Source organism: Eleutherodactylus coqui, chromosome 1 (assembly GCF_035609145.1).
Source record: "Eleutherodactylus coqui strain aEleCoq1 chromosome 1, aEleCoq1.hap1, whole genome shotgun sequence".
Classification (NCBI taxonomy): Eukaryota; Metazoa; Chordata; class Amphibia; order Anura; family Eleutherodactylidae; genus Eleutherodactylus; species Eleutherodactylus coqui.
The window spans coordinates 379,053,456-379,080,910 of record NC_089837.1 but is presented as its reverse complement, the minus strand read 5'-3'; the positions used below and the strand labels follow the sequence as shown (position 1 = coordinate 379,080,910).

General features: G+C 46.2%; 1 protein-coding gene across 1 annotated transcript; it reads right to left on the bottom strand.

The window, feature by feature from the left end:
- Positions 1 to 966: 966 nt before the first annotated feature.
- Positions 967 to 27,455, bottom strand: LOC136596395 (galectin-9-like). The gene is made up of 4 exons (XM_066588712.1): positions 27,420 to 27,455; positions 21,925 to 22,013; positions 19,236 to 19,437; positions 967 to 1,110 (listed from the first exon to the last, which is right to left on the bottom strand). Exons 1-4 carry the CDS (start codon positions 27,453 to 27,455, stop codon positions 967 to 969), a joined length of 471 nt encoding a protein of 156 aa, XP_066444809.1.

The following is a 27,455-nucleotide window of genomic DNA, read 5'->3' as shown; positions in this document are numbered from 1 at the left end:
GCATCCAGGTTTCAATGAAAAACAGCAATCTCTCTACATAGCCTTAGACAGCTCTGACTACTGGAAGCAATCAGGAGCAACCCCTTCATAACACTGTAGAGGTTGGGGAGGTTGGTCAGTTCGTGTCTATTGCTTAAAGTGAGCCTCCAGGCTTGGAGAAACAAAGTTGGTCACATCAGCTTCTGATTACCTGATGTACACTGTACATTTGTATGCATCAGTAGCCTAAGACACTACACCCGCTTTGACTGGCCAGTGCTGCCTATGTGAGCAGCATCATGTGTAAAGGCCCCTTTTAGACGGGACGAATGTCGGGCAAACGATGCTTGACACTCGTCCCCGCACATGCTCGCTCTTGTGCTGCTGCACAGGAGGTAGTATCGCTGGCTCACAGCTGGGAGAGTGGAGGAGATTTCTCTCCTCACGCTCCCCCACCCCTCTCCATTGACATAACATAGCTGCCGTTCAGTACTGAACAGCCACTATTTACGCTGAAAGATGAGTTCATCGTTCATGCAATAGACCGTAAGCTGATCGTTCAGTATTGAACATCCGCTATGCTATGTCAATGGAGAGGGGTACGGGAGAGCGAGGAGAGAAGTCTCCTGTAGCCACCTGCCTCCCTGCTAGCCACTCTGTGAGTGAGCCAGTGCTACTAGCTCCCGTGCAGGAGCACCGGAGCGAGGACAAACAGGGACGAGTATCGGGCATAGTTTTTTAATACAAGCCATGTGGATGAGATTTTAACAAAGCTCATCTAAATGATGTAGATGTCTTACATGTCAATTTATCCGGAAATTTTACCTCGAGGGTATGAAATCTGCAAGTTTCATTTCACAATGGATTTTCTGCTGTGGAAAATCAAATACATTCAAATGTAGCCTTCGAGTCGGAGCTGCCAATGATAGTTGAGCCTATCCTAAAGGAAACATTGACTACATAAAAACAAAAAGCAATTTAGGATCATCAGAGCGGTACAATCTCACTTACTCCTTGTGCTAGGATCTCAATACTCGTTAAACTAATACAGCCCGTTACTGTTAAAGTGTTGACTCGATGCACAGGAATTCTGTGACGATACTGCAGAAAGTGTCGTCTATTCACGGAAACCTGCAAGAGAGAACCAATTTAGATGGCAGAGGAAGAGGCAAAGCTGGGGAGCATGAACTGGCATTGTAGTTTCAGTTCTTCTAGCTAGGAAAACCAAGGAAGGACTAAAGTTGGCCTTCACTTCAGAGTGATTCAACTAACAGTCATCTCATCAAACTTCCCCATATACAATGCTGTGTAGTATTCGCCCCTTCCCCAATTTCTTCTATTTGTACATATTTATAATATGAGTGTTTGAAAGAAAACTACTTTAACCCCTTAGTGACCAAGCATGTTTGCGCCTTAATGACCAGGCCAAATTGTGGAAATCTGACACGTGTCACTTTAACATAGCTCCGTAAAGGTTTTGCATATCCAAGTGATTCTGACATTGTTTTTTCGCCACATGTTGTACTTCATTTAGGTGGTAAAAATAGTCCGATATAATTTGTGTATATATATTTAAAGTGCCAATATTGGGAAAATTTTGAAAACATTGTTTTTTCACATTTTCAATTATAATATATCAAATATGTGCAAACATACTGTACACACTTTTGCTAAGATATATATTTCCATCTATTTACTTTATTCTGAATGCACATTTGAAAAACTTTAATTTTTTTTAACCATTTAGATGACGTACAAACTTAACATTACTTTTTAGCATTTTGAGGAACACTTTGTTTTCCTGCACCAAGCTAAGTTTGCAAAGGCTAATGGGTATCAGAATGATAGATACCGCCACAAATGACCCCATTTTAAAAACTACACTCCTTAATGTATTCACTGAGGGGTGTCATGAGTATTTTGACCCCACCGTTTTTTTTCAGGAATTAATTCAATTTAGAGGAGAAAAAGTAAAATTTCATATTTTTGCAAATATGTCATTTTAAAAACATATTTTTTTCCTATAGTGCACACGAAAATGAGGATTTACACCCGAAAATGGATACCCCTGTTTGTCCTGTGTTCAGAAACATACCCATTGTGGCCCTAATCTTATGTCTGGATGCACAACGGGGCCCAAAATGAAAGGAGTAGTCGGTGGCTTTCAGAACAGAAATTTTGCTTGAAGGCATTTTAGACCCCATAGCACACTTGTAGAGTTCTTGAGCGCCCCAAACCATAGAAAACCCCCACAAATGACCCCATATTGAAAACTAGACTCCTTAATGCATTTATCTAGGGGTGTGCGGCCCATTTTGACACCACAGTTTTTGAATGAATTCAAGCAAAGCAAAACAAAAAAATTGTGATTTTCATTTTTTTGGCAATTATGTAATTTTAAAAACAGCTTTATTTGTACAGCACACACATGAATGAAGACTTGCACCCCAAAATGGATACCCCTGTTTGTCCTGAGAATCCCCACAAATGACCCCATTTTGAAAACTACACCCCTTAACAAATTCATCTAGGGGTGTACTGTGTATTTTAACCGTACAATTTTTGAATGAATCCAAGCAAAGCAGTAGGAAAAAAATTACGATTTTTTTTTTTGTGGCAATTTTGTCAATTTAAAAACAGGTTTTTTTTGTACAGTGTAAATAGGAATGAAGATGTTCACCCCAAAATGAATACCCACGTTTGTCCCGTGTTCAGAAACATACCCATTGTGGCCCTAATCTACTTACAGCACACATCGCAATGCCTATAATGTAGGGAACACCTGTTGGATTGCAGGGCACAACTGTATAAATTCCATAAAAATTGACTCCCTAAAAATATCCCCCACCCACCCCCTGCATGCCCTTTTTGGCGTTCCCCAAATCTTAGATAAAAATAATAATGTGAACTGGGTATTTCCGAAGACAGGGGTAATTACGGGGGTCTGGTTGGGATGGGTACATGGGGCAATAAAACTGGGTATCCCCCCTCCTCTCATGCTTTTTGGGGGATATTTTTTGACTTCATTAGCGGGTATGGGGTGTAAAAAGTGGCACTCTGTGAGGCTTCGTAAGCTTGAGGTGCGTCGGTCTCACACAGAAGGCGCTCAACAAGCTGCTCCTGGAACTGCAGAAAGGCGAGCGTTCCCAGGGCTTCTTGTAAATTACGTACTACAGGTAGCAGTCTGAATAACGCCGGGCTCACACGGCCGTATGTGGAATCCGCTTGCGGAGGTCTGCAGCGGATCCCAGCTGTGAGCCCTGTGTATGGCTGCATAATGTACTGTGCATAACTGCGTACTTACATGGGCGGTCATGCGCAGTACACCTTTTCTTGTTTGTATTTCCCGCACCGTCGCTTAGCGATGACGCGGGTACTCGCAGCCTGTACACAATGTAGTTATGTATGGGCTGCGGGTATATCCATGACCATGGAGCACAATGAGCTCTATGTTGTGGATATCTGCAGTAAAATAGAACCTGCTGCGTTCTCTTTTCTGCGAGTGCATTAAGCAATTCCGACCCGCTAATATGAGCGGAATTGTGTAATCTAATGCGATTAATCTGCGTATTACCGTGAATCAGAGGCATGCGGAATCCGTAATTCCTATCCGGTCGTGTGAGACCGGCCTAAGGTAGAGCGCTACTAGAGATGAGCGAACGTACTCGTTTCGAGTAATTACTCGATCGAGCATCGCTATTTTCGAGTACCTGGCTACTCGGGTGAAAAAAATTCGGGGGGCGCCGGGGGTGAGCGGGGGGTTGCAGAGGGGAGTGGGGGGAGAGAAAGAGAGAGATAGCTCCCCCGTATTCCCCACTGCTACCCCCCCGCTCCACCACGCCGCCGAATCTTTTCACCCGAGTAGCCAGGTACTCGAAAATCGCGATGCTCGATTGCGAAATCGCCCTTAACGAGTACGTTCGCTCATCTCTAATCGCTACCTTTGTATCACGTGCCCGAGGGCCGCTCAACGAGGTCACTACTCCAGGCTCTCGGCGACCGTTGGTCGCCAGGAGGAAGGGGATTTTAAGTTTCCTGGGCTCCCCGAATCCTGCGCCTGCGTCGGGCATTTTGCCGGGAGTCGCATGTGCAGAATCCGGGAAGGTTCACGGAGGAAGATCGCGTCGGGGTTCAAATATGGAGAACTCCTCTCCTCTTACCGATTGCATCAGTGAGGGGAGATGAAACTTCAAATTAAAAAAAAACAACTTTTACATGATCGCCATTATCCATTGGATAACGGCAAACACGTGACCAGGAACTGCTCACCGCAGCCCCCGTAAAATCTCCAGGCTCTCGGCTCAATTTTGTAGCCAGGAGCAGGGGGAATTTAAATTACCCTGGCAATGCACAGCTTTCGTGCATGCGTCCGCCATTTTGTGCGCAGAACCTGGGGTAAGGTCCGCGGATAAATCCGGGGGCCTTAGGTACGTACTTTCATCCTCCCTCACGAATAGTGAATAGATGAAACGCAAGTTTTAAAAAAAAATTATTTTTTTTTTTACGTTAAATGATCACTGTAACCGTGATCACGTCGCTGGTGACATCTCTCTGCTCCTGGCTACACATGGCAGCCAGGAGCAGAAGGATTTTGAATTTTCTGGAGCCTAAGCCCCTCTGTGCACGCGCCCGATGACTGACGTCAAGCGCACATGCGCAGAAGGAGACTTCAGGTCCCGGAACACAGGGACATCGCAAAGGACCCGAGGTGAGTATTTTCACCTCCCCAATGAGGAAGGTGAAACTTGCACTCTCTTTTCACTTTTTTAAACTTTTTCGTGATCCATTGGATAGCGGCGATCACGGGCCCGGTGACATCTCCTGGTTCCCGGCTACCTTCAGGAGCCGGGAGATTTTAAATTTGTGGGGCTCCCGGCCTTCTACGCGTGACATCATCCGTCTGGCGCGCATGCGCAGAAGAGCAGCGGAGGGTCCGGGAGGACCAGATCAGCGTGGGACAACGCGGAGGACTGTGGTGAGTAATCTCAGCTGCCCCCATGGATCCGATCCATGAGGGCAGCTGAATCTTTACCTTTTAAAAACTTTTTTGCAGTTTAATGCGATCAGCGCTATCCATTGGATAGCGCCGATCGCATTGCCGGGAGATGAACTGCCCGCAGCCCAGAATGACAGCTCCATGCTGTCGGCTACCTGTGGGCACTGACAGCATGGAGCTGTCACATCCATAGCCCTCGTGGCTTTAATCCCTGCAGGACACATGTTTTTACGTCCTCAGGGAATAAAGCCCACTTGGGCAGGACGTAAAAACACTGTGGGCTGGTCACTAAGGGGTTAAAATATGTTAAATCAAGATAAAAAGTACAAAACACAAAATGCTGGTTTTCAAATTGAAAAATATATGTTGCACAGCCCTATCTGACCCCGTGTACAGTAATTACCCCCTTCAATAACAATTCGACTTTGGGTAACTTTTCTTTGATTGGCAATTGGGTTCACTTACTCTCAGGCATGATTATTTCTAGATGTGTTGAATCTAAATAAATGACTTGTATTAGAACCTCACAAAAGTTCACCAAAGAGCCCAGATGAAAAACACAATATGCCACTACAGAAAGACCTAGATAAACTGGGGGCTTGAGTAGAAAAATGGCAAATGAAGTTCAATATTAATAAATGTAAGGTTATGCACATGGGCAGAAGAAATGGATGTCACTAATACACACTAAATGGGGTACTGCTAGGGAAAAGCGAGATGGAAAAAGACCTGGGGGTACTAGTGGATTGTACATTTAACTGAAGCAATCAATGCCAGTCAGCTGCTGCAAAAGCAAATAAAGTCTTGGCGTGCATTAAAAGAGGTATAGGGGCGAGGGACGAGAACTTTATTCTCCCACTATATAAGGCACTTGTCAGGCCCCACATGGAATACTGCGTACAGTTCTGGACTACGCTACTCAGGAAAGATGTAGCAGTGCTTGAGGGGCTTCAAAGAAGGGCGACTAAATAAATAAATGGAGTGGGAGGACTGGAATACCCAGAGAGGTTATCAATATTGGGATTATTTACCTTGGAAAAAAGACGATAATGGCCGATCAAATAACTATGTATAAATCCCTTAGCGGACAATACAAAGATCTCACATGATCTGTTTATACCCAGGACTGCGACGGTAACAAGCGACGTCTAGAAAAAAAGCAGGTTTAATCACCAACATAGAAGGGGGCTCTTTACTGTAAGAGCAGGGAGACTGTGGAACTCTCTGCCTGAGGACATGGTGATGGCAAAATCCATAGAAGAGTTTAAGGGGAGGCGACTAGATGTCTTTCTAGAACATTATATTACAGGATATAGACATTAGGTGACCAGCGGGGTTGTTTATCTCAAATGTTGATCCAGGGATTACTCTGGCTGCCATTATGGAGTCAGGAAGGAATTTTTTCCTCCATAGGAGCTAATTGGCTCGCTGGGGTTTTTTGTTTGCCCTCCTCTAGACGAACAAGGGGGTGGTTAAAACAGGCTGAACAAGATGGACATTGTCTTCATTCAGCCCAATATACTATTTTACTAAGTGTGCAGGATGTAATTTACACCCATTTACCCATGGCAGTGAAGCAAGAGCTATGGGAGAATGGAAAGGACTTATCTGATCCCCTGTGTGTTATCCAGAGATAAAAACAAAACCCAACCAACTCATACAAACTGCTGCCTGGTAATATCTGTGGAAATATTGGACCCCTGCTCTGTAACAGCAGTGACAGGTGATTCCTTCATCCCAGCGGGGATGGAACTCCCTGTGGGGATGAAGGAATCCCCCTGCCACTGCTGTCACAGCAGTGGGAGAGGATCGCGAAGCTCTCCCATTGCATTTAAAACAATGGACGCTATCGCTAAAATATTGGACATGCTGCGATTTGTTTCCCGCATCGCAATGTGGTGCCATACAGGGAAACATCACAAGTATGAATGAATCCATTCAAAAGAATGCGTTTCATATTTGTGCGTCTCGCAATGCACAAATCTCACATGACATTCTCGCCAATGTGAAGGTAAAGATTGAGGCGAGTGGGAGGGGTGGAACATTCTGCAGGGGGACATCGGTACATGCAGTCTGAGGAGAATCGAACACTTTATGTGTATATATATTTTATTCCTCGGTTCCTCTAAAGTAACCACAACTGCATAAAATTTTCTATGCGAACAGGTAAATACCTGTACCAAGTTAACTCAGGTGAAGCCGGGTATATCAGCTAGTTATAAATATGGCAATAAGGGAAGGGGGCTTTTTAATTTTTTTTAGCCAATTAGTGAAAACTTTTTAAGCTTATTTACTTTATTTTTAGTCCCCAGTGGGAAGTAGAACTTGCAATGCCTTGATTGCTCCTGCAGTATGGTGTAATGCCATAGCATTGTATTATACCATGTTCTAACAGGCAATCTATCAAGTCAAACCTCGAGCATGGCTTCAGAGGCAGACTCCTGGCTGCCATGACACCCGCACAAGACCCCAAAACATTTGTCAGGAGATTTAAATGCCACTGCCAGAAGTTATGACAGCATTTAGAGGCTTAATAGCTCCAATGAGCCGCACGGCTTATCGGTGCAGGAGCCGGATGTAAGAAAAAGCCAGCACCCGTGTTGCATGGAGGGAGATCACCCTGCGATCTCCCTCCATATACACACACTCCTATGTCCTGCACGTTCGGGGTAATAGCCTGGAGATGTCACTGGGGTCACATGATCACCATTATCCAATAGGTAACAGCGATCACATGAAAGAAGAAAATAAACAAACAAAAAAACACACAAAGTTTCATCTCCCCTACGATCCATGAAGGGAAATGAAACTATTCATACTAAGGCCTCCACAATGTCCTCCAATGGAATCTTCCTACACAGACCTTCCCAGCTTCTGCGCATGCGACAGCTGACAAAATGTCAGACATATGCGCAGAAGGCAGGGAGGGCCTAGGAAGTTTAAAATCTCCTTGCTCCCAGCTACCAATGGCAGTGGAGAGCCTGGACCGGTCACCAGGGGCCGTGATGAGTGGTCCCCAGTCATGTGATCGCCGTTATCCAATGATATAAAATGGTAGCAATCTACCTTACTGCCGTTCACCAAGTAGACTCCTAGAACTTAATTTTTAATTAGGGATGAGCGAGTATACTCGCTAAAGCACTACTCGTCCAAGTAATGTGCTTTAGACGAGTATCTCCCTGCTCGTCCCTGAAGATTCGGGAGCCGCCGCGGCTGACAGGTGAGTTGCGGCGGGGAGCAGGGGAGAGCGGGCAGGAGAGAGGGAGAGAGAGATCTCCCTTTCGTTCCTCCCCGCTCTCCTCCGCCGCTCCCCGCTCCGCGGCGGCCCCCGAATCTTCAGGGACGAGCAGGGAGATACTCGTCTAAAGCACATTACTCGGACGAGTAGTGCTTTAGCGAGTATACTCGCTCATCCCCATTTTTAATATTTCACTTTAAAAAGTTTAAATAAGGTGTGCGCGAGGGTAGAGGGGGAGGGGGAGGGGCTTACAAAAAAAAAATAAAAATACACATAATAAACACCTCAAGTGTCTGGATTCTGCAGTCTCTAATGTTGTAAACAGAAGCGAATTTGTATACTTCAGTAGTTACTTCCAGACAACAGGCAGAAGCGATGCCTCCATTGAGGTGCCGTACACCAGAATTTATCACTAAAATGGGAGAAAGAGGTGACGGAGAGTTCTTTAAAACTGATTAAATTACTCCTAGAGGAGGAGAAAGTCACCTTTGAGAAACCCTCGATCATTATCAGGAGCCATTGAAAAAGCCGAGACGTTTTCAGCAGACCACGAATTCCAAACAAAAGACAAAAATTGGCAAGAAAATATAGACTATATGCTTTATATAAAAGCAGCATCTTCATTATCCAAAGATTTACAAGACTTTAAAAAAAAAAAAAAAAAAATAGGGCTCCATTAGTACCACACCCCCACCAAATTACAGCTTTATGAATGTTCCTAATGGGCAGATTCTCTTCTATGATAAAGGGCTAAGATGGGTAACGAATCTTATCAATTATGGGAGACAGTTATCTAGGTGGATCCCCAGGGATTGCAATCTGGACTAGGTTCATTTTTCTGTGATGACATTCCCCACCCCCTCATCTAAATAGGGGAGTATCATTAGACATACTGCAGTTCCATTGTTGGACTGCGGTCAGACCCTAAAGTGAGAGAATATTAATTAGGACTTCATAAGACTGCACTGATGCTCAGTCGATACATAGTCTCCAGCCCACCTTCAGTGCTGAGGACTTTGCTAGATCTGTTTATTATTTTGCTCTCCTAGGCTCTTGCATGGCTTACCATAGAGAATTTGAACCAGACAAGCATTAGATCTAGTTTAGGACATTGTACATATCAACTTGTCTAGTCACTAGGAGTTTAGACAGGATACTATACAGTACACTGTCAGTGGAATAAGAATTTTTGTAATAGGACTAGTGACAGTATCTAGTACTTCAATAAGTCTGCTATTAATCCACTAAGAAGGCTGACAGGATACTATCCAAGACTGTCAGTGAGATAAGGTAGAAAGTGATATCAGTGGAACCTTAAACTCTAGCTGTAATAATCATTAAAGTGGTTCCTGAAGAGTTGAGTGGTCAACGGAAATGCATAGAACCTGTATATAAAAGCTATCTACATCTCTATCTTAACCGTTTCATTGTAAATATGAATATTTAACTCTCTACAGTTAGTAACTTGGCTTCATGCACTATCCTAGGAAAGAGGATCAGTCTAGTATAGAGTTGAGCGAGCACGCTCGTTTAAGGCTGCTACTCAATCGAGTAGCAGTCTTATCGAGTAACTGTACTCGCCCGAGCAGCATGCAAGGGGACGGCGGAGGGGAGCGGGGGAAGAGTGAGAGAGATCTCACTGACCCCACCGTCCTCCGCATGCTGCTCGGGCGAGTACACAGTTACTTGATAAGACTGCTACTCGATTGAGTAGCAGCCTTAAACGAGCGTGCTCGCTCATCTCTATACTAGACTGATCCTCTTTCCTAGGATAGTGCATGAAGGGGGGCGGGAGGGAGCAGGGGAAGAGTGAGAGAGATCTCTCACCCCCGCTCACCCCCTCAGCTGGCCCCGCCGTCCTCCGCATGCTGCTCGGGCGAGTACACAGTTACTCGATAAGACTGCTACTCTATTGAGTAGCAGTCTTAAACGAGCGTGCTCACTCATCTCTAGTCTACTATAAACAGGGCATGACCACCACGATGCTGTAGATTAGGACCATCAATTTAGGCGCTGGACCGTCTTACCTGAGACAATGATACATATTGGGGGGGGGGGGACAACGACGACATACACTGGACTCTTTCACTGATAGTACACGCATCAACTTTGGTGTTAGAAAGTCCTAGTCTCCTCATTATATGAGATCCTATACGATTGGCATCGAGGCTCATACTGTAATTCTTCCACTTATCCTTCTGAGCATAAGAGGTGCTACTCAGGAGGGTAGAATACTGGATCCATCTACTGATGAGATACCATCATCCATTAGTATCCATTTTGTGTATTACACCCCACGCAACAATCACTGGGTCTTACTCCAATTCCTTCTTGTTCTATTAACAGACGAGAAACTCTATAGAGAGGCAAGACAGTCCTAGTCTGGCTGTTGTCTTAAAGTAACTACTGAAGTATACAAATTTGCTTCTCTGCACAACATTACACACGGCAGAATCCAGACACTTGTCGTATTTATGTGTATTTGACTTTAATGGAAGCAGTCCATGCTGGAACCACAATAAAGTGGAGCATGCTGAGATTTTTCATCTGCGAGTGGAAACCGCAATTCTTTTTAGGGAGTCAAATTTTAAATTTTTTTCTGCACAAGTGAGCAATGTGGTCTGGCATTTATTCAGTTGTGCCCTGAAAGCCAACGGGGGTTCCCTCCATTATAAGCCTAGCCATGTGTCCTGTGAGCTGATTGGGGCTACAATGGGGGTACTTCTCCCCAGCTTTCCCTGCAAAGAAAACAGTCGAGAAAGTGACATATTTGTGAAAAAAAAAAAAAAAGAAATATTTCTCACCTGTTATATATATATTTTTTTTTTTTCTGCAAAAAGTAAGGGTCAGAATGCTCAGTACACACCTAGATAAACGGGCTAAGGAGTCTAGATTTCAAAAAGGGGTCAGTTGTGGGGAGAATTCTATCGTTTTGGCAGCTTGATGGCTCTACAAGTGCACAATAGGGCCTGGAATTTATTCTGTTGTGCCCTGAAAGTCAGAGGATTTTCCCTCTATTACAGGCCCAGCCATGTGTCCCGTAAACAGATTGCGGCTACAATGGCTATGTTTCTGAAAACCGGAGTATCCACTCTCTGGTAAGAATATATAATATAAATAATATATGCACACGTAGAAGTAAACCTGTGTTATTAAGATTACGTAATTGCCAAAAAATAAAAATCGTAATTTTTTTCCTTTCATTTTTATTATATTCATTTAAAAACTGGGGTCAAAATACGCAGTACACCCCTAGATGAATTTATTAAGGGGTCTAGTTTTCACAGTGGAGTCAACTGTGGGGGTTTCCTATCCTTTTTACAGCTGAAGAGCTCCAAAGTGTGCAAGGGCCACAAGCAATATGTCTGTTCTGAAAGCCACTGGCTGCTCCTTTCGATTTGGGCCCTATTGTGCATACAGACATAAGATTAGTGTTACAATGGGTAGGTTTCTGAGCACAAGACAAAACAGAGGTATTCATTTTGGGTGCATATTCTCATTTTCATGCACACTATTAAAAAAAAAAACGTCTATAAAGTGACATATTTGAAAATATATAAAGTTTAATTTTTTCTCCTCTAAATTACATTAACTCCTGAAAAACAAAACAAAAAAAAAAAAAAACAGTGGGGTAAAAATACTCATGACACCCTTCAATGAATAGATTAAGAGGTGCATTTTTTAAAATGGGGTCATTTGTGGAGGTATTATTGTGGCACCTATGAGCCTCTTGGCTTAGTGTAGGAAAACAAAAGGTTCCTCAAAATTGTAAAAATGTTAAATTTGTAAGTCTTCTAAATGGTTAAAAAATGTTTTTCAAATGTGCTTTCTAGAGATGAGCGAACGTACTCGTCCGAGCTTGATACTCGTTCGAGTATTAGCGTGTTCGAGATGCTCGTTACTCGTAACGAGTACCACGCGATGTTCGGGTTACTTTCACTTTCATCTCTGAGACGTTAGCGCACTTTTCTGGCTAATAGAAAGACAGAGAAGGCATTACAACTTCCCCCTGCGACGTTCAAGCCCTATACCACCCCCCTGCAGTGAGTGGCTGGCGAGATCAGGTGTCACCCGAGTATAAAAATCGGCCCCTCCCGCGGCTCGCCACAGATGCATTCTGACAGGGATCAGGGAAAGTGCTGCTGGTGCCGGAGCTGCTATAGGGAGAGCGTTAGGAGTATTTTAGGCTTCAAGAACCCCAACGGTCCTTCTTAGGGCCACATCTAACCGTGTGCAGTACTGTGGAGGCTGCTTTTTGCAGTGTTGCACTTTTTTTTTTTTTGTATATCAGCCGTGCAGAGCATTGCGCCCTGCAGTAATACTCCAGGGCCAGAAGCGCTTAGGCAGGGACAGAAGACATATTTATTGAATATAGGCAGTGGGCCTTTGCAAAAAAATTTGGGGAAAAAAATCTATTTGGGCTGCCTGTGAGTGTCCTCAGTGTTCTGGGTCTCTGCTGGGTGTAGTAGTTCTCCAAATTCATACGCAGCCAGCTAAGTGTTACAGCAGGCTTGCGCAAAATTATTTCCTGGGGTTCCGTAAATGAAGTCAGCCTCCAACCACAGGCCAATAAGTGGCACATTTAATTACAGCGTTCTGTTTCTGCACTACTGGTAATACAGCATGCTGAGGGGTAGGGGTAGGCCTAGAGGACGTGGACGCGGGCGAGGACGCGGAGGCCCAAGTCAGGGTGTGGGCACAGGCCGAGCCAGTGCGGTGGCCAGGGGTAGAGGCAGGGCCAGACCGAATAATCCACCAACTGTTTCCCAAACCGCCCCCTCGCGCCATGCCACCCTGCAGAGGTCAAGGTGCTCTACGGTGTGGCAGTTTTTCACAGAGACGCCTGACGACCGACGAACAGTGGTTTGCAACCTTTGTCGCGCCAAGATCAGCTGGGGAGGCACCACCACCAGCATGCGCAGGCATATGATGGCCAAGCACCCCACAAGGTGGGACGAAGGCCGTTCACCGCCTCCAGTTTGCACCACTGCCTCTCCCTCTGTGCCCCAACCTGCCACTGAGATCCAACCCCCCTCTGAGGACACAGGCACTACCGTCTCCTGGCCTGCACCCACACCCTCACCTCCGCTGTCCTCGGCCCCATCCAGCAATGTCTCTCAGCGCAGCGTCCAGACGTCGCTAGCGCCACTGTTTGAGCGCGAGCGCAAGTACGCCGCCACGCACCCGCACACTCAAGCGTTAAACGTGCACATTGCCAAATTGATCAGCCTGGAGATGCTGCCGTATAGGCTTGTGGAAATGGAGGCTTTCAAAAGCATGATGGCGGCGGCGGCCCCGCGCTACTCGGTTCCCAGTCGCCACTACTTTTCCCGATGTGCCGTCCCAGGCCTGCACGACCACGTCTCCCGCAACATTGTAAGCGCCCTCACCAACGCGGTTACTGCCAAGGTCTACTTAACAACAGACACGTGGACAAGCACAGGCAGGCAGGGCCACTATATCTCCCTGACGGCACATTGGGTGAATTTAGTGCAGGCTGGGACAGAGTCAGAGCCTGGGACCGCTCACGTCCTACCCACCCCCCGAATTGCGGGCCCCAGCTCGGTGGTGGTATCTGCGGCGGTGTATGCTTCCTCCACTAAACCACCCTCCTCCTCCTCCTACGCAACCTCTGTCTCGCAATCAAGATGTGTCAGCAGCAGCACGTCGCCAGCAGTCGGTGTCGCGCGGCATGGCAGCACAGCGGTGGGCAAGCGTCAGCAGGCCGTGCTGAAACTACTCAGCTCAGGAGAGAAGAGGCACACGGCCCATGAACTGCTGCAGGGTCTGACAGAGCAGACCGACCGCTGGCTTGCGCCGCTGAGCCTCCAACCGGGCATGGTGGTGTGTGACAACGGCCGTAACCTGGTGGCGGCTCTGCAGCTCGGCAGCCTCACGCACGTGCCATGCCTGGCCCATGTCTTTAATTTGGTGGTTCAGTGCTTTCTGAAAAGCTACCCACACTTGTCATACCTGCTCGGAAAGGTGCGCCGGGTCAGCGCACATTTCCGCAACTCCAAGACGGACGCTGCCACCCTGCGGACCCTGCAACATCGGTTTCATCTGCCAGTGCACCGATTGCTGTGCGATGTGCCCACACAGTGGAACTCTACGCTCCACATGTTGGCCAGGCTCTATGAGCAGCGTAGAGCTATTGCGGAATACCAACTCCAACATGGGCGGCGTAGTGGGAGTCAGCCTCCTCAATTATTTACAGAAGAGTGGGCCTGGTTGGCAGCCATCTGCCAGGTCCTTGGAAACTTTGAGGAGTCTACCCAGATGCTGAGCGGGGATGCTGCAATCATTAGCGTCACCATTCCTCTGCTATGCCTCTTGAGAAGTTCCCTGCAAAGCATAAAGGCAGACGCTTTGCACTCAGAAACGGAGGCGGGGGAAGACAGTATGTCGCTGGATAGTCAGAGCACCCTCCTGTCTATATCTCAGCGCGTTGAGGGGGAGGGGGAGGAGCATGAGGAGGAGGGGGAAGAGACAGCTTGGCCCACTGCTGAGGGTACAGATGCTGCTTGCCTGTCATCCTTTCAGCATGTATGGCCAGAGGAGGAGGAGGAGGAGGAGGGGGAGGATCCTGAAAGTGATCTTCCGAGTGAGGACAGCCATGTGTTGCGTACAGGTACCCTGGCACACATGGCTGACTTCATGTTAGGATGCCTTTCTCGTGACCCTCGCGTTACACGCATTCTGGCCACTACGGATTACTGGGTGTACACACTGCTCGACCCACGGTATAAGGAGAGCCTTTCCACTCTCATTCCCGAAGAGGAAAGGGGTTCCAGAATGATGCTATACCACAGGGCGCTGGTGGACAAACTGATGGTAAACTTCCCATCCAACAGCGCTAGTGGCCGAAGGCGCATTTCCGCGGCCCAGGTAGCAGGGGAGGCGCAGAAATCAGGCAGCATGTATAGCGCAGGCAGGGGACCATTATCCAAGGCCTTTGCCAGCTTTCTGGCTCCCCAGCAAGACTGTGTCACCGGTCCCCAATCAAGGCTGAGTTGGCGGGAGCACTGTAAAAGGATGGTGAGGGAGTACGTAGCCGATCGCACGACCGTCCTCGGTGACGCCTCTGCCCCCTACAACTACTGGGTGTCGAAGCTGGACACGTGGCCTGAACTCGCGCTGTATGCCCTGGAGGTGCTTGCTTGTCCTGCGGCTAGCGTCTTGTCAGAGAGTGTGTTTAGTGTGGCTGGGGGAATCATCACAGATAAGCGTACCCACCTGTCAACCGACAGTGCCGACAGGCTTACACTCATTAAGATGAACAAAGCCTGGATTTCCCCAGACTTCTCTTCTCCACCAGCGGACAGCAGCGATACCTAAGCAATACGTAGGCTGCACCCGCGGATGGAAGCATCGTTCTCTATCACCATCCAAAACGGGGACCTTTTTGCTTCATCAATCTGTGTATAATATTCCTCCTCCTCCTCTTGCTCCTCCTCCCGAAACCTCACATAATCACGCCGAACGGGCAATTTTTCTTAGGCCCACAAGGCTCAGTCATATAATTTTTCTAAACAATTTTTATACGTTTCAATGCTCATTAAAGCGTTGAAACTTTCACCTCAACCAATTTTTATTTTTACTGGGCTGCCTCCAGGCCTAGTTACCAATTAAGCCACATTAACCAAAGCGATTAATGGGTTTCACCTGCCCTCTTGGTTGGGCATGGGCAATTTTTCTCAGGTACATTAGTACTGTTGGTACACCAATTTTTGGGGGCCCTCGCCTACAGTGTAATCCAATTAATTTTTAGCCCACCTGCATTACAGCTGACGTTACATCAGCTGTGTTGGGCACTGCAATGGGATATATTTATGTATCGCCGGTGGGTTCCAGGGAGCCACCCATGCTGTGGGTCCACAGGGAGTTGTAACTGCATGTGTCCACTTCTAAAGAACCCCAGTCTGACTGGGGCATGCAGTGTGGGCCGAAGCCCACCTGCATTAAACATGACATTACCTCAGCTGTGATGGGCAATGCAACAGGATATATTTATGTACCGCCGGTGGCTTCCTGGCACCCACCCATGCTGTCGGTCCACAGGGACTTCACAATAGGGAGTTGTACCTGCCTGTGTCTATGAATTAAAAAGCCCGGTCAGGTTGGGGCATGCAGTGTGGGCCGAAGCCCACCTGCATTTAACCTGACGTTAGCTCTGCTGTCCAGGGCACTGCAATGGGATACATTTATGTACAGCCGGTGGGTTCCAGGGAGCCACCCATGCTGTGGGTGCACACGGAATTCCCATTGCGGAGTTGTACCTGCCTGTGACTATTTATAAAAAACCGCGGTCTGACTGGGGCATGCAGACACCTTGACAGAATGAATAGTGTGTGGCACATAGGTTCCCCATTGCTATGCCCACGTGTGCAGCTCCAGATGGAAGTGGCACAGGATTGGATTTCTCATTGCTTCTGTACAGCATTGTGGACTATCGCCCCGCCCCTTTTAAAGAGGGTCGCTGCCTAGCCGTGCCAACCCTCTGCAGTGTGTGCCTGCTTTTCCTCTGGCAGACGCACTTATAAATAGACATGAGGGTGGCGTGGCATGAGGGCAGCTGAAGGCTGGGCAGGGACAGTTTGGTGTGCGCTGTGGACACTGGGTCGTGGGGGGGGGGAGGGGTTGGGCAGCATGTAACCCAGGAGAAGTGGCAGCGGAGTGTCATGCAGGCAGTGATTGTGCTTTGTTGGAGGTAGTGTGGTGCTTAGCTAAGGTATGCATTGCTAATGAGGGCTTTTCAGAAGTAAAAGTTGTTGGGAGGGGGGGGCCCACTCTTGCCGCTATTGTGGCTTAATAGTGGGACCTGGGAACTTGAGATGCAGCCCAACATGTAGCCCCTCGCCTGCCCTATCTGTTGCTGTGTCGTTCCCATCACTTTTTTGAATTGCCCAGATTTTCACAAACGAAAACCTTAGCGAGCATCGGCGATATACAAAAATGCTCGGGTCGCCCATTGACTTCAATGGGGTTCGTTACTCGAAACGAACCCTCGAGCATCGCGAAAAGTTCGTCTCGAGTAACGAGCACCCGAGCATTTTGGTCCTCGCTCATCTCTAGTGCTTTCACAATAAAGTAAACAGATGGAAATACTGTATTTTTCGGATAATAAAACTCACTAGGTGCGTCTTATAATGCGAAAAACAGTACATATCTTATCAAATGTTTGTATAGTTTGTTTGCACATATTGCAGTTGAAATTTACAATTTTTTCAAAATGTTCCAAATTTTGGTGCTTTTAATAAATACACACAAAAAGTCTATTAGTCTATTTTTACCAGCTAAATGAAGTACATTATGTGGTGAAAAAAATGTCAGAATATGCAAAACCTTTACGCAGTTAATCTATGCTTCCAAAATGTGGCCTGGTCATTAAAGGGGTTGTCCCGCGCCTAAAGTGAATTTTTTTTTTCCCAGTCCCCCAGTACCTGTAAAAGAATACTGCTGCCAGGTGTTATTAAAAAAAAAAAAAATTCCTTTACCTGAATCCCCGTTCAGCAACTTTAAAAAATCTTCTTTCCAAGATGGCTGCCGCTGGTCTTCTCCCACGATGCACCACGGGTTTTCTCCCATGGTGCACTGTGGATGTTCTTCTGCTGTCTGAGCTCCATTGCCGATTCCAGCCACCTCATTGGCTGATCGGCACCATGTGACGGGGGTGGGGCTACGTGATGACGCTGAGAAGGGGGAGGAGCCAGGACGCAGCTCGTGAGCAAGGACCTTCCAGAAGGGGATTCATCTGTGCGCGAGCGCGACTGTTCCGGCGACCAGAGAAGCAGTTTGCTCGTCGCCACCGAGACGGGGACGCCAGCACCAGGAGGGGGTAAGTGTATAACTTCTGTATGGCCAATATTTAATGCACGATGTATATTACAAAGTGCATTAATATGGCCATACAGAAGTGCATAACCCCACTTGCTTTCGTGGGACAACCCCTTTAAGGTACAAACAGGCTTGGCCACTAAGGGGTTAAAGAAGACCTATCACAGATGTCAGAATCCCAATGCTGGCACTTTGTGCCACATTGTGTAGGGATTTTGGTCTGAGGTTGTAGAGTTCCTGTCGTAGATTTTGGCACCTTCTTTAGTTTTAACTCTTGAAATATACCTCTTTGAGCTGCTAGACAAAAAGGCTGCGGAGGTATCATGACAGGATCTTCCTTAGATCCAAAGAAAAAGTGTCCAGCAGCACTTAATCCATACCCATTAGGGGTGAGTTGGAGAAAATGCAAGCCACTTAGCAGTGAGTCTGAGCCTCAAGACTCAATAGTCAATGCCAAGTGCAGTAGAAACAAGTGGCAGCATGCATAAACTTCATAAAAAAAAAAAACAAGTTTTATTACTCCATGGTCTTGAAAAGGTCGAAACGTAGCTGTCCTTTTTAAGACCATGGGGTAATAAAACTTGATTTTTTATGAAGTTTATGCATGCCGCCACTTGTTTCTACTGCACTTGGGATCTTCCTTAGAGAGACTGTTTTTTTGGCAAAAAAAGACCATAGCGCTTTGTTGGATGGTGATAGTGAACAGACACAGTCTGTTCTCATACAATATTTTGAAAGGGCAAAGTTCTTCAAAGTATTGGGGAAATGGTGTGACTTGCTGATACCTCAAAACACTGGACCTTCACCTCTTGACAGGTCTGTTTTAAAAAATATCTGTGTTCCCTATAATAATTTAAGAGTAGCAACTATATTGTGCTGCTAGTTTATAAGAAATCACGTGTTTAGTAGTAACACCACTTTAAAGTTAACATGTGTCAGTCATTTCAAACTAAGCCAATCATGTTCTTATAATTTCAGGGGTATATTTGTACCATGATGAAGTTAATAAACCAGAAGCAGCATACTGATCTTGACAAACATTGTGTCATTGTCAGCTACTTGGCATGCATGCACTTCTCATTATAACCAATTTGGAGCAGTACAGTGAAGTCAGAGGGAAACTATTTGGTTTCTATAACATCCTCTAAGTCAGACCAATTTTTTTTTCCTCCAAGAGACACTTACCTTGTAGTCATGGTATGTAATTAGGATCCATAATTCAAAAGGGTGTCCCTTACGAAATGGCAGCTCATGCTTGTGTTCTTCCTTCCCCCATTTGTTACGTTCCATTGTGTTGCAAACAACAAGTCCTTCATCAAAATGTGGATTGAAGTGGAAGGCAATATCGTCATTTTCAGCAGGACCACACTTAAAATTTAAGTCAAACCTTAAAAAAAAAAAGTGAAAAAAAAAATATATTATACATAGATTTTTTTTTCAGATTAGAAACAATTATCAAAGAGCAGAGCAGTATATATTTAGGGGCAAATCATAAAACAGAGATGGTATTGTGGTATTATGTTTCGCCCGGAACTTAGGGTTGGAGACATAATTCAGCTGGGTTGAAGGTTTGTGTCTCTGCTCTCATGTGCCGTCTGGACCGCACAGTTGTCACTGTCCCGTTGAATTTTCTGCCCCTGCTGCTCTGCCATCTCCAGCTTTCGGCTCTGAGGTGCCATGCAGACCCACTGCTGTCACTGGTCCTGTACATTGGCCGTCCCTGTTGCCCTGTCAGGACGCCTCTTTAGTCGTCTGTGCCCCGACCCTGCTGCCTATTGCCTTATTTACTCAGCACAGGACAGTGGCGGGCAGGGGGCCCCACTCACTGCAACGGAGGAATGAACACATCGGCGATAGCCGGGGAGACGGAGGACCGCACCACCTATACTGTCAGCCCAGCAGAGCGCCGCTGCTGGTAAGGAGTCTAAGTATCGGAGGACCGGAGCACTTCGGCGGCGATACTGTCTGTGCTGCAGCCACACGACAGCAGACATTGAACGGGACAGTGCCAACAGCGGGGTCCACATCGCCACATGAGAGTACAAAGTCGGAGATAGCAGGGCAGCGGGACAGCCAATCACAAGCTGGGGGCATCACCTGCATGTCAACCCAGCTGAATTATTTCTCCACCCCTAAGTTCCAGTGGAGACATACTACAACAATACCAACAGAGACTAGCATCACACCAATTCCTGGCTTTGAACTTCCAAACTCTGAAAAAAATACTAATCTATAGTGTTGCTGCAGCGACCGAGAACCAGGCCTTCAGCCGGGGAGATGGTGGGGTACAAGATGGCAGTGGTTCACGGTGGCTCTACCATCTCCTTGCCTCAAGGACTGAAACATAACCCAGCTCAGGCACTAGCAAGGGAGATAAGACTTTTGCAAACTAGATAACTGCAATTCAGTCCTAGATTGTCGTGAGGCCAGTGTCCCTAGATGAGTCATAAGTTACTTGTGATGAATAAATGAGTTCCGAGACAAAATGCTTTTCAAAATTGGGGACGCACACAGTTTTCCTTTTACTCATGATCCAACTTTGATTTTTCACTACTAGCAAATTACTGGTACTTCTTAACATGAAGATATAGGCTTCGGAACAGATTTCTGAGCTCTACCTTTCTGAACACATTTGACAATAGATGGTTCTACTCTCAAAACACACATCCTCAGCCGCGGTTATCTGAAGGGCACTTGCTTGAGTTATACGGTCTCTCAAATCACTCACTTTGGCCCCCTGCACACGGGCGGAAATTCTGCGGCAGGATTTCCCGCAGAATTTCCGCCGGTGGAAGCTGCCATAGGATTGCATGGAAAAACGCAATCCTAGGCAGATGGTCGCGATTTGTCTGCGTGAAATCACACACGGAAAACAAGTCGCAACATGTTCCATTTCTGACAGAACTGTCACTTCTGGGCCGCCGGCTCAGCTCTGTGCATGCGCTGGCTGGCAGGCAGCCGACACATCAGAGAGCCGGAGAAGGCGAGACTCGCACTGGTCCCTGCTGGGGTGCAGGTCAGGTAATTCTCACAGCAGGATCCGACTTGGCCGCCCACAGGCGGCCTTTAGCTGATATCTGTAACAGACTTCTGCGCTTCCCCTCCAATTGCAGTTCAGCGGTGGGGCGTATGGCTCTTGCATTCCCATACCAACTCTTAAGCAGCATCTCCTGCACTTTCATCCCCGGAGGAGACAAGTCTTCTAGCAGCAGGCATAGCCACGGCCTAGCTCCAGCAGGAGCATCAGCCCGTCTCTCCTGCACACACCATACTACTCCACCCTCTAACTTCTCCCTATTCTCCCCAAACTACCAATCACAACACACCGATGGGACAGAGACAAACGAACTTACTTAAAGACAAACAGACTTACACATGATGGAGGGACCCTTTGGGTCACTAAATTGCAAGTCCTTGAAGTATTGTTCAGAGCTACTCTGTTCCTGCGGGATGTTTAGCCTAACTAAAGAAAAGAAGTTATCACTTCCTACTGAATACATTTTCCCTGGAAGGTTGGATTTACAAGTGGGGTACAAATCTGCATGTTTTACATGTGGGAATGCTGCAGATTCACCTCCATGCGATGCAAGGGGTGTAATCAGCAGCACTTCCCCACCATAATGTGGATGCAGTACATGCAAATATTGGTGCACATTTGTTTGCAGTGGATTTTTATGCCACATGTGAATCCAATGTTATAGTTGCAGCTTGAAGCTACATGCACAGCAACGCTGTTGCTTGCAGTTCAGCATCAGAAAAGGGAGGTCTGGCCAGAGCAAGCCAAGGATAACACTGGGGAGTGATTGTTTTCTTTCAACCTTGCATGGTATCTGCCTTTGAATAGCAAGACAAACACAGTAAAACAATTACAAACCTGTCAGCTGAAAGTGGGACAGAGCCACCGATCATAACCAAGGTGCCATTGGTAAAGCCATGGTTTAAATGGGTGCTAAATGGAACCGGCTGAAAAGGTAAAGATCACAATTATGAAAGACATCAAAAGTACATTTATGCACAAGAATCATCTTAGCACCTTTTTTACAAGTACAGTATAGGTTTGCCAAACCATTCATAGATTAAATGGGTTGTACCAAGATAAGTTATCCCCTACCCATAGTGCAATATTGATTAAAGGGGGTTGTCTCGCGAAAGCAAGTGGGGTTAAGCACTTCTGTATGGCCATATTAATGCACTTTGTAATATACATCGTGCATTAAATATGAGCCATACAGAAGTTATTCACTTACCCTCCCTGCGCTGGTGTCCCCGTCTCCATGGCTCTGTCTAACTTCAGAGTCTAATCGCCCGATTAGACGCGCTTGCGCAGAAGGGTCTTCTGCCTTCGGGTCTGTCTGGCAGCAGCCCCGTTTTGGCTCCGCCCCTTCTAAGCATCATCGCGTAGCTCCGCCCCGTCCCGTGTGCAGATTCCAGCCAATCAGGAGGCTGTAATCGGCACACGTGACGGGGCGGAGCTACGCGATGATGCGTAGAAGGGGGCGGAGCCAAAACGGGGCTGCTGCCGGACAGACCCGAAGGCAGAAGACCCTTGTGCGCAAGCGCGTCTAATCGGGCAATTAGACGCTGAAGTTAGACAGAGCCATGGAGACAGGGACGCCAGCGCAGGGAAGGTAAGTGAATAACTTCTGTATGGCTCATATTTAATGCACGATGTATATTACAAAGTGCATTAATATGGCCATACAGAAGTGCTTAACCCCACTTGCTTTCGCGAGACAACCCCTTTAAGTCCCCTGCAACTATTCATATCAATTTGCCATTCAGGACCCTGGGAAAGCGGAGTGTACTCAATATTAATTCCCCCCTTCCTCCCTCTAAACTGCCAGGCGTTTGATGTACATGTGGCCATAGGAGGTCCTTCATTTGGGTAGCAATCAAGTTAAGGCAGTGACAGGTAGATGCTAATTGACCCCCTGCAATGAAGCTTAAAACCTGCCAGGTAGTCTCTCAGACTCAGTCACTGAAAGTAAGATAATGGAGAATCTCTTAAAGGGGTTGTCCCGCGAAAGCAAGTGGGTCTATACACTTCTGTATGGCCATATTAATGCACTTTGTAATGTACATTGTGCATTAATTATGAGCCATACAGAAGTTATAAGAAATTTTTCACTTACCTGTTCCGTTGCTAGCGTCCTCGTTTCCATGGAGCCGTCTAATTTTCGGCGTCTAATCGCCAGATTAGACGCGCTTGCGCAGTCCGGGTCTTCTTTTCTGAATGGGGCCGCTCGTGCCGGAGAGCGGCTCCTTGTAGCTCCGCCCCGTGCCGATTCCAGCCAATCAGGAGGCTGGAATCGGCAATGGACCGCACAGAAGCCCTGCGGTCCACCGAGAGAGAAGATCCTGGCAGCCATCTTCAGCAGGTAAGTAAGAAGTCACCGGAGCGCGGGGATTCAGGTTAGCACTGTCCGGTTTTCTTTTTTAACCCCTGCATCGGGGTTGTCTCGCGCCGAACGGGGGGGTTTGAAAAAAAAAAAAAAACAGTTTCGGCGCGGGACAACCCCTTTAATAAAGATTACAATAGGCAGCATGATGTTTGTGTCTAAGAAGAGTTTGTTAACTTCCATCGATAATTTAAAATATATGCTTTCCACCAACTTCACATACTTGTCTGCTTTGTGATTTCCCAAGAACCCCTGAACCATGGCAACAGAACTGTCCCAAGCTGCTTTCTGTACTTCCGTGAGCATGTCAGGAAATTTCGGACATTCTGTGACCCTCTTAATTTGTGGTCCCAGCTTTTACCTTGGCTTCAGTCGGCTTCGGGAAGAAATTCAATAGAGGTTTCATTGTTGTAGATTCCTTATCTATTTAGACTATTTCATAAGCCCGAGTTTTATGTGAAGAGGTGGCATCAGAATTATCTTAGGATCTACTAGAGGTTCCCATTTGACTTTGCTTCATCCAACAGTGAAGTCAATACGTTCAGGCCAGTCTCGGCAGGTAGTGTTCAGTTTTGGCTCTGCTATCGCAAAGGCAAAGCTAGCAAGGAAACTTTGTGAAACCACCTTGAAGACCCATTAGGAGAGCAACCAAGTCTCCAATTACCTCCGAACCATACTGATTGTACTTCAGAACTTGACACTACTGTACTCCTCCTTGAGATGTGCAGAGTGAGCCACTGGAAGGGATGGAAGTTGATTTCCATTATGGAACAGAACTGCTTTCATGCTCTTGGAAGAACTGTTGATGAAAAGGTGTCAATCCTGTATGTTACAAGGTATCCCAATTTCACTGAATAGACCTGACACATCATGGCAGTATCAGAGTCCATCTTGAAGGGTGAAGAAGGTAGAATTTCTGCTTAAGCTTTTGTAAGACTAAGATCTCTTACCAAATCATTGGCATCCTTCTGGTTTGGGTAGAACGGTCTTTTGTCATCTTCACCGGCATGGAAAGGATCAGTTGCATATTCATTGTCTGAGCTGATGTTTTCTGAACACATCTGCACGCTATGCATGCTCTCTGGAGGCATTGGAATGGGGAGATCACAGCAATGTGGTATCGGGACCATAGGCGAAGGAATGTTTGGCTACGTTAAAGCAACTGCATTTTTCCCCCACTTCAATGTTAGGAGGGGTCTACCATGCAGAAATAGCAGTTGAGGGAATGATCAGTCGGCTCCCGACAAATTCTTGGTATCGCAAACTTCATGGCTCTATTTTCACTTCTGAACCAACTTTCAATACAGGGGTCAGGAGCATCCCACAAGAATTGTATACTATGCTACATAGGAAACACTTTTCAAAAAGGGGGAAATATAAATATATAATAATTTAAAAAAACGCACACACACGCAGACTATGCAATTGTAGAGGAATACTGGTCCATACACCTAGCATGTGTTGTCCAATATACACCGAAGTTGCATGCCTTAACTGCATTTAGGCCGGATCCATACAAGCATATACGTATTTGTGCCATGTTTTCGTGCATTGCATATTTACATGCGCAACATCGTTTTACTGTACTTGTGTAAAAAATAAAAGAAAATCTACTAACAAAAAAAAACCAATCAAACAAAAATCCCCATACATTTTGATCCTGTCACATAATGTCCAAATTAAATTTCCTCGGAAAGGCAGGGGAGTTACCAAAATGTACACCAGGAGACAGCAGGTGTGGTATTTGTTTTAAATGAACCGTCAAAGTCTGCAAAGGACAAATTCTACCAGGTGAACAGAACAGCCAAGAACGGACCTTCTCCAAGGAAACGCTATAGAGCTACATCTGTTTGTGCTTTACGAAATTTTCATTATGGGAGAAGGAAACATGGCAGAAGTCTTCCTCCTCCCCATGCGAACTGCTACCATGACTCTGCCTGTATGTCCATGTTGAGAGAAGCACCTCATCATCATATTCCTCCTCTTCCTCATTGCTGTCCTCCAGATTGGACTTATAGTGAGCATCAGAAGCTGACACCCCCGTTCCACATCCTCCTGCTCCCATTGCCTGTACCATCTTCCTCTTTGGAGGAAAAAAAGTGGTTGGGCATCAGTGCATTCAATGCCTTGGTCTTCTCCTTCTGGTTGTTTGGACTGCCGGGTTGACATCCATAACACTGAATTTTCAATACGAAAAATTAAAGATTGTATTGGTCTAGCATAAAACTCGCATATGCAGTACATTTTTTTCTGAACCATTGGAAACAGGGTGAGATTTCTGTGGACTCGCAGAAAAATAGGAGCATGTTCTATCTTGTAGCAAGAGAAAAATAAATAAATTTAAAAGCCAACTCAAGTTCCACATGTGAATAGACCTTATTGAAAACAATGGGGTCTATTTTAGTGGGAGCTGTGTGCATCTCTCAACGTGAGAAACTTGTCATGTGCATGCACCCTTACTTTGAGTCCTATTAGTGAAGCTTATGGGCTCAAAGCAGCTGACACACCAAGTCTGGGGTTGTGTTTTATACTTAGCTTCTCCACTATTCTCTTGGTGTCAGCTGTCAGACCCGCTGCTGAATGCTTCCAGCAGACTACATAGGCACCTGCATAGAATGAATTGACTATATAGCACACGTTATGTAGTCTGTGAAATGTACTGCAGGTCATTCCAAGGGAATGGCAGGGTAGCCAAGCATAAGCTTCACCTGTAAAACCTTAATCACATTGATAAACTTGGAAATTCATTAGGTTTTCTAGTGCAGTTTCAACCATATAAGGTCCAAAGTCCACAGGCGGATCTGATTTGCAGAATCCACGTGCGTCACTTGCAAATTAAGCCACCCGTAGGGAAGCATGGGCATCTGCACATAAATTAAAGCATATGGATTTGTTTTGCGGCCTTTTGGTCCAGAAAACAAATCACAGCATGCTCCATTTCATAGCGGATCCCGCACAGACAGCTTCCATTGAAGTCAATGGAAGCCAACCTATCCACTGCAAGTCCATAGCAGACTGGCCACAGATCCCGTGGGTAAGCAGGAGTTTCAAGGGAAAAAAAAAAAACTCCACTGCACATGTGTAGCAGCGGCACTTCCACAGTGAAGAAAATAGAAGACCCAGATGGGTAAGCAGTGTCCTTGGCTGCAGGCAGGGTCAGATTCCGCTGCAGGCTTCCGCATGCGGAATCCAATCTACCTGTGGACATGAGTCCTTAAGGCACCCCAAATAACAGTTTTGCAAACATTGTCGCAAAACCATAACATGATTGCTTAGAGAACATTTTCAAGTACAAATATAACAACCTCTGATACAGTTTATATTCAGACTTAATGCCTACGGGCTCATTCACACAACCGTGATTTCACCACATATTATGGACGCTTACATGATACGCGGTGAATGGAGTCAATGAAAGTACATTGATTTTCATTGATCCATTCAATTAGCGTGTAAACATTGTGTTCAGATACATGCATGAAAAAGTTTGCAGCATGCTCTATTTTACAGCATATCCCGCACAAACAGCCCTATTCCTCTCTATGGGTAGCATATGCAACACTGTCCATACACAATACAGTGCATATGGGCGATAATACATATGGAACCCCGCTATGAGAGCAGAGAATTAAGAATATATATATATATATATATATATATAAAAAAAGGTCACACTGTGCATGAGCACATTAGTAAGATATGCTGTCATACACAGCAATAGCTGGATCATCGCCAGCTCCACAGGCCTGTATGATCCATACAGCATATTACACCTACGGTCACGTGAATGAGGCCCAAGGCAGTACTGCCTGATATTACAGCTCTGGCCTTAGTACATATACATTTATATGCTGGGAACAGGGACATATACTACTATAGCATTCAGTCAGCTACAGTTAATAGATAAAGAAGAGACAAACATTTAACCCTGTTGCTGCCAGCACCATGCATGGGCACAGCCTGTACTTACAGGATTGAAGATAGGTCCAAATGATATGGCAGCCAT

Bases quoted from the DNA above. Each gene is read 5' to 3' on its own strand.
- LOC136596395 (XM_066588712.1), bottom strand. From the start codon at position 27,455: ATGGCTGCCATATCATTTGGACCTATCTTCAATCCT. The intron at 22,014-27,419 runs GTAAGTACAGGC...TTACCTTTTCAG, and splicing joins TTGGACCTATCTTCAATCCT to CCGGTTCCATTTAGCACCCA. The intron at 1,111-19,235 runs GTAAGTGTCTCT...TCTCTCTTGCAG, and splicing joins TTACATACCATGACTACAAG to GTTTCCGTGAATAGACGACA.